The sequence below is a fragment of the Athene cunicularia genome (genome assembly GCF_003259725.1).
Source record: "Athene cunicularia isolate RWA chromosome 14 unlocalized genomic scaffold, athCun1 chr14_part1, whole genome shotgun sequence".
Classification (NCBI taxonomy): domain Eukaryota; kingdom Metazoa; phylum Chordata; class Aves; order Strigiformes; family Strigidae; genus Athene; species Athene cunicularia.
In genome coordinates, this window is record NW_020799118.1 from 12,792,072 (window position 1) to 12,799,581 (window position 7,510).

Consider the following 7,510-nt stretch of genomic DNA (forward strand, 5'->3'; position numbering starts at 1 on the left):
GAGCTGTGCGTGCCTGCCTGTAGTGGGTAGACAGTTTGGTTTGTTTTCTAACTGTCTTTTACCTTCGGCCACCTGAGGAATCCTGGATGCTGTTGCAGGAGGTTGTAGCGGGGGAATAGATTGTGAAGCGGCTGCAAGAGGGCTTTGAGGATGGAGGGGACTTGATGAGGTGTGATGGGAGATAAATAGATATTATACACAATACACAGGCTAAGAAGGTGACTTTGAACTCCGTAAGTTCTCTTCCCTGTCCCTGGCTTTGTTCACAGCAGGAATGCAGAGCAAATCCCGACCGCAGTGGCAGCTAACAGCAAATGAGCTCCAAATTAGCCGCATTATGCCTGAGCTGGCTGCAGAAAGCAGGCGCTTCTCTGTGTGAATTGGGTGGGATGCCGTTCCAGCACATTAATTTGCCCTTTAAATTTCCTGTGAAGGTTGCGCAGTCAGAGCTGCCTGCACAAAGAGTTCCTTTGGTTTCATTGTGTCCCTGAGTTTTTTGACTTTTTCACTCCAAACCCAGGAGCCTGCCAAGTCCCGGCACGTGGCCGGGCAGTCAGAGCTGCTGACTGGGCTTCATCCTTCAGCCAGGTAGTGTGTGGAGCTGGGGAAGTGGTTGGTGCTTGCTGAAATGCACAGTATTACCTGCTAAAACACATCCTTGGTTGGTTGTGCCTACCTCTCAGTGTGTTTGGGTTTCAAATTGACTAGTCTAGTGTGCCATCGTTAAAAAGCCCTCTGTCTAATTAGCCTTACTCTTCATTTAGGAAATTGGGCATTTTATCCCATTCAGAATGAACGGAGACATGATTAAATTTGGAATGGGGATGAAGTAAAAATAGTTAAGCCAGAAGAAGCAGACTTCTTTTTTTAGTGAGAGTTGCTTTTTCGCAGGCAGGTTTATAGCTGTATTTGAAAATGCATGCGTTTAATTGCAGTGTTCAGTCTTCCAGACGGCTTCCCTAATTGTTCTGCACTAACGTTAAAAGCCGCAAACATTGCGGTTCAGTGCAGGAGCAGGTTTGGTTCAGGATCTTTCCCAATCCTGAGAAAGCAAGGTCCTAAGGGCAGGGGGGAAATCTGCTGCAGCATTAAGGATTGTGCCGGAGCCTCCTGAGGTTTATGGAATCAGCCAAGACCCCTCGGTGGCTCCGTGGGGGAGCTTGGGAAGGGAGATGTGCTCAGAACCTCCTTGCTGAGCATGTTTGGAGAAAAGCATTCTTCTGTTCGGGAGAATGGGGGGCGGTTGCAGGCAGGAGCTGTGGGTTTGCCCCCCTTGCAGAGCAGCATGCTGTGCATGAGGGAAGGCTGGATGCTGCTCGGAGAAAGCCGCCCTCCGCAGCCGGGCTGGCGGTTCGCTCCTCTGCACCACGGCCCCCTGCTATTCCTCTGCTCTCTCAGCCGACTCCGGTGTCATTAGCTCCGTGCCCCGCTCCCGGAGGGCTGCACGGATCCTGCCCTGCCCCGGGCCCCGCTTTGCTCGCCTCGTGCATCGCTGCTGAGCCGCGCTCCAGGTGTGAGGCGGGGTGGATCGGCTTCGATCCAGTCCATCAGCCACCCTCCATCTAGTCCTGGAAACAGCGACGGCCTGAGGCGTGCTCTGTTTAAAATGCCTGTTCCAGGCAATCAAGCAGGTTTGATTGGCTGAACACTCCTTTTATAATTTAATTTAGTCAGGAATCGTTTGCAAGGTAATAAAAAGAGACTCTGACTCCAAATACATTCATTTAATTCAATGAGAGACAGTTACTGCGGCGGGCTCGCCTCAGCCAGCTTCCCTCACCCCATCACGCTGACATCTTAAAGTGCTGCTCAGGGCTGTATATAAGAGTCACGATCCGCAGTGACAGCTTAATTGTTTCAAATGCTGACAAGGGTCACCCCAGCCAGCCATCACGCATTGTGTGGGGCTGGCTCGGGAGGCTGCGGAGAGGAGGATTTATGGCTGGCAAATAGTTTTGAATTCCTCTGGTTACGCCTGCTAAATGATGAACCTGCCCCTCGGGGATTGGGGCTATTGATTGTAATTTGCAGTTAAGCCCTTGCTTTCTGAGGAATCAGCATAATAAATACCCACCGCATTACGGCAGGGACTGTCTGCGTGGAGGAGAAGGGAGCGGAGGTTCTCCCGGCTCGGGCGGTGCAGCAGGATGCTCTCCCTGCCTCTGGGTTTGGGGAAGACGCTGGGAAATGATCCCCAGTTTGGTGTGCTGGAGGAATCCAGTGCTGGAGGAGGAGGAGGGGGATGAAGCTTTTCTGAGGCTTTTTGGCCTGCGGATCTTGGATGCTGTGGGAAGGTGGGTGGGAACGCCCAGCTGGTCCCAAGGAGAGGGCGATTGGTGGTGTTGGGGTGGGGGTTGTCCAGATCCCTTTCTGTGCCCAGCCTCAGGAGCTGGTTGCTCTACTTGCCGAGGGGTGTGAGGGCGTTTGTGTGTGAGTCCATCCCCTTGTGATTCCTCTTAAATTTGCATCGCTTTGGGGACAGGAATGCGTCGGGACCACTCACCGGCTGGTCAGATCTGGGGTTTGTGACACAGATCTGCATCCCAGGAGGAAAAGGGGCTGTGGGGGCTGTCCGGCCATGTCTCCGGGGGAGAAGGAATGGGGACCACGGGGTGAGGGGAGGAGGACCAGAGCTGGCTGCCCCTCCAGCTGCTCCCTGCCTGACGCTCCCCAAGCTCTGCGGAAGGGAAGATTAGCTCCCGTCCCTCCGCTCATGAGTGGAGATGAGAATAATAGCAGTCATCAAATATGCATTGGAGAGCAGCAGCCTGCAGCTGCCGTACAGCAAATATGGTCCTGCGGCTGCCGGGGGAGTGACGGGCCCCGGCGGGGAGAGAGGCCAAGAGCCGGGGGCTGCAGGCAGCGCCGAGCCGGCCTGGTGCCATGCGGGCGAGCTAGGCTACCCCAGGTGAGTGGCTGTGAGTCCCCCAGCCGGGGACGCGTCCCTTGGGCTTGTGGAGGCCACAATGGGAAGGACCAGGGAGGGAACTTGAGGTGTGATGTTGGTTCTTACGCAAACGCTGTGGTGTGGGGCTCGGCTCCTCCGGGTCAGGGTGTACGGTGTCCTCTCATCTCTGATTGTCCCTGTCTGCTCGCTGCCTTTATCCCCCCTCATCCCACCTCCCCCATGGTCCCAGCGTTCCCACTGCCTTCCAGAGCAGAACTTCCTTCCTACCACCCCTTCCCCAAATCCCTTTTACCTCAGGGCTGTTTTACCCCAGGAAAGCTTCCTGGCACCCCAGCCAAACTGGGGGTTCCCTGGGCTGGGCTCCGGGGCCAAGGTGCTGGTGCAGGGCTGTGACCTGGCTCCAAGGCCACCAGCCAGTGTTCCTGGCTACCTGTCAGCTCTACGCTCAGGCCATGTGGTGCCCAGCTGATCTCTGCTTCCAGCGTCTGCCCCAGCCTCTCTCCTCCCCATAACACCTCCCTCGCGGGCAGCTCGTGGTGTCAGGCAGCAGCTGGCAGGGAGGGATGTGGGGCGCATCGCCTGGGAGATGCTGGGTCCTGGGCCTCGGTTCAGAGGGATGAACTGGAGGCGTTGAAAATTAAGGTGGTTTAGGGGTGCGATGGGTGCTCAGGGGGGCAAGGAGACACTTGAAGGGCCATGCTACTGCCCCACCAACCATTCCTAGAAGGCTCCAGCCTATTTCCATGCTCCTGGTAGCTCTGCGGCTCGTGGCTGGAGCAGCGAGAGCCGGGGCAGGGCTGCCTGTTGGCAAGTGGATGCACAATGATGCCGAACTGATGACGGGGAAGGGGATGCGAGGAGAGCTGTCACAGCTGGGAGGTGCCTGGTCAGCCAGGCTGGCTCCAGGGGCCTGCGAGGTGCAGAGCTCCTGCGAGGCCATGGATGTGGTGGGGCTGGCATGGCACGGTGTGATGGCACGGAGACGTGGCACGGAGCCCTGCTCCGGCTGTAACTGGAAACAGGTTGTAAGTGGACCTGGGGCTGGCTGGTGACCGCAGACCTGCCTGGAGATGGTGGAGCTGCCACCCCAGGAGCTCTGCCCCGCCGATGCCGCAGGCCCAAAGGTACGGTCCTGGGCAGCCACGCGTCGCGCCGGGCTGGGGTGGGTGAAGCAGAATCACGGTGGCCAAATTCTCCCTCTTCTGCACCCTGGCACGGCCCAGGGCTGCGGTGGTGGGACAGGGGCTGCGCTGGGCCGTGACTCTGGGGTGAGGTGGCTTTTCCTGGCTCAGCCACGTGGCTGGAGCCATTCAGAGGTGACGGGGTCAGAGAATGCTCTGAGCATCTTCTCCCAGAGCCCTGGTCCCCATCACCACCCCAGGGAACCCCCTGCTGCCACGTTTTGCACCCAGGGTCCCTCTCCTGTCCTTTTGCTGATGCAAACCGTGGAAAAACAGCCTCCAAGTGTGGGTGCCCCATGATTTGGGGTTCATAGCTCTTCCCTCTCCACCCCACAGCATGTACCACCATCCCGCTGCACCTGGGCATGCATGCCCCTTCCCCAGCTCTGCCCTGCCAAGGGCAGGTGATCGCTGTGCCTGTAGATGAAGAACGCCGGGAAGTGTTGGGGGGTTCTGTATAGGGGCTGGAGCCGTAGAAGGCAGCCCCTGCATGGGATGAGTCGAGGCCAGGCTGCCTGCTCTCTCCTGTTTTCTCTTGGAGAATCCTTATCATGGGCAGGCACCAGCAGCACAGCAACTCCATGGGGAGCTGTGCCAGCGCCGGAGGGCATGGAGAGCACCCCAGTCCCTCCCCTGCCCTGCTGAGGGTGGTGGGGACAGAGATAGGGACCACCAAGGGCAGTGGGATAGTGGGACTTGCAGCAGCTTCTCACCAGCCAGGTACCCCGTGGCTTACTGCCAGCAGCTGAGGGCAGGACCGTGACTGTGACCGTGGTGGTTCCCCACCACACCGTGGTGCCCAGGTGTCGCTCCGTGTGCCCGTGCCAGGAGGAGGGACGGGGCGGGGGTGTGCGCCAGGTGCCTGGGATGGCCCCGTACGGTGCGGTGACGATGGTGGAGCTGTGCTGTGCTGGGGCTCCTGTGTGGCAATGTTCGGGCTCTGCTGATGCTCATTCCCACTTGATCCCACGTTCATGTCACCCCATAGACCCTCTCCCAATACCTGCTGGGTGCCCCCGCTCCTGCTCCGTCCCTCTGCTCTTCCTCCAGCTCTGGGGCAGCCTCCCTCTGTGCTGACCCCACTGGGGCATTTCTGGCTCAGAAATTAATACAGGCAGGAGGCTGAAGCTGTCAGATTGTGGCTGATACCTCCTCTGTGGCAAACAAGTCAGGGAGGGACGGGGCCATGAGGTGTCAGCCACAGGGTTCTCCTGGTCCTGGACCAAACTAGTCCAGAAACTGCTGCTGGTTTTTGGGTCCCCTCAGCTGCTGCACAGCTGGATGCCTGCTGTTGGCTGGATCTCCCCAAATGCCCCCTGGAAAGGGGTGGAGTGGGTTCTACCCCTGCCCGCAGGTGATCTGCGCAGGGCAGCAAGTTCCCACTGCTGCTGCTTAAACTTTTATGAAGCCACAGCCGGAGGAATCCAGCCCTGGCATTAACATTTGATGTGGTCACCCTGTACCTGGGCACGTGTGTGTGTGAACACACCACTGGCACCACTGCGGGGCACACGTGTGGCACACACAAACCCCCTTGCCAGCTGTGGGTGGGCACGCGTGGCACCCTGCATATGCACTCAGCGTGTGTGTAATGGCATGAGGGTACCCCTGTGGGCTCCTGGCTCCTCTTTGCTTCCTGGCAGGGTTGTGGGGTTTGGGATGGTGTTGGGTTCCTCCCCTGTTGTGCTCCCCTTGGCCACGCTCCAGGTGCTGGGGTAGCACATGCATTGGGCTCTGCAAAATTGTCTCCTCTCTCTCAGTGCCGTGGTTTGGCTTTGTGGGGTGAAATAAGTCCCTGGGCTTCGTCTTCCTCCGTGGTGGCTGGAGGGAGAGGCTGATTCCCCAGGGGAGAGCACAGAAGCCCTGATGTGTGGGGAGGAGGCAGGGTCCCATTTTGGGGTGGTGACAGTGCTCTGCACCATCCCCTGCACCATCCCCTTGGAGAGATGCTCCCCACCATGGGGACCCTTTGCTGCTCCTTTGGAAAAGTCTCAGACCAGAGCGGCGCATCCCTTACATTATTCATGTCGCTGTGAGCCCCGGCGGTTGGGTTACAGCCGGAGCCCAGCTGCCAGCACCGCGCTGCCTAACTCCCAGCTGCGGCGGGAGGCAGGAGGCAGCTCCTGCTGGGCTGCACCGGGGCTGCCGTCCCACCGCCCCAGAGCCATGCCAAATGGGGGGCCGCCGGCGGCCGAGGGAGCCACGCATGGGCACAACGTGCCTCGCCAAAACCAGGTGCAGGTAAATACCCTCCTGGGGTAGGCTGTGGGGTCGGGAGCCAGGCGGTGTGCCGGGAGCTGCCTCGTGCCAGTGTGGGGCATCATCTCCCAGGGCCCCACTGGGGCCAGAGCATGAGTGCCCGCCACCGCCGGGATGGTCGGCAAGAAGGGGGAGCCCAAAAAGGATGCGGAGGCCAAGGGGAAGGGGGGGAAAGGGAAGAAGGGCAAGAAGGAGGCGCCCAGCGAGACGGAGGAGACCTCGGATACAGAGCTGCTGAAGGCGGAGGAGACCGAGGAGACGGAGGTGGTGGAGGAGGAGAAGGAGGAGGAGGCGGCTGCTGTGGAGGAGCCCAAGAAGGGTAAGGGGAAGGAGAAGAAGGGGGTGCTCAAGGGGGTGGTGGCGAAGAAGCCAGGCCGGGGGAAGAAAGTGCAGCTGGAGCCAGAGGAGGAGGGCAGTGAGAGTGATGCCACACCGGCCAAGACGAACCTGAAAGGCACCTCCAAGCTGGTGCTGGGACTGGCGGCCAACAATGGCAAGAAGAAGAAAGGGGCCAAGGGCGCAGAGGCCAAGGGCCAGCCCAAAGCATCCACGGAGCCTGGCCTGGCCGAGGAGGAGGAAGCGGCGGCAGCGCCGAAGGCCCGGGCAAAGCGGAGTCTCCGCAGCACCTCCAAGCTCTTCATGGGCTTCAAGAAGCTGGGGTTGCGTCGGCCCAAGAAGGGACAGTTCAAGAACACATCCCGCTTCTTCTGGGGGCTGCAGAAGCACAGCACCAAGAAGAGGAAGAAGAAGAAGAACAAGGCGGTGCTCAAGTCCACCTCCAACCTGATGGTTCGCTTCAAGCGCGTGGGCAAGAAGAGGAAGGAGGAGGCCAGCAGCTCCCCGCCAGCGAAGCCATCCTTTCTGCTGCTGCGGCGGGGCGGGCAGGCGGCCGAGGACGGCGCGTCCCTCTTCCGCCGGCGCCCGGAAAGGAAATTCAAGCCACGGGCACAGGTGCTGAGCAAGGCGGCCACTGCCACGGGCTGGCTGGCCAGGAAGGTGCTTTCCCGGCGCGGACGGCTGGTGGGAGGCAGCCGGACAGCCGACGCGGCCTGGCTTTCCCGTATCGGTGCCAGGAAACTGCCGTTCCCTGCGGAAGACGAGATCCTCAGGCACCGGGCCAACATGAAGCGGATCCCCGGTGGCAGCGGTCTGTCGGCCGCTG

At 59.8% G+C, this 7,510-nt stretch overlaps 1 protein-coding gene across 1 annotated transcript in view; it reads left to right on the forward strand.

Moving 5' to 3' along the window:
* The first annotated feature begins 6,208 nt into the window (after nucleotides 1-6,208).
* The window catches only part of MYO15A (myosin XVA), a 22,365-nt gene continuing 21,063 nt past the window's right edge, over nucleotides 6,209-7,510 (forward strand). The window contains exon 1 of the mRNA XM_026859177.1: nucleotides 6,209-7,503. Coding sequence (XP_026714978.1) covers nucleotides 6,463-7,503 — 1,041 coding nt within the window. The 5' untranslated portion in view covers nucleotides 6,209-6,462. The remainder of the gene's footprint in view (nucleotides 7,504-7,510) is intronic.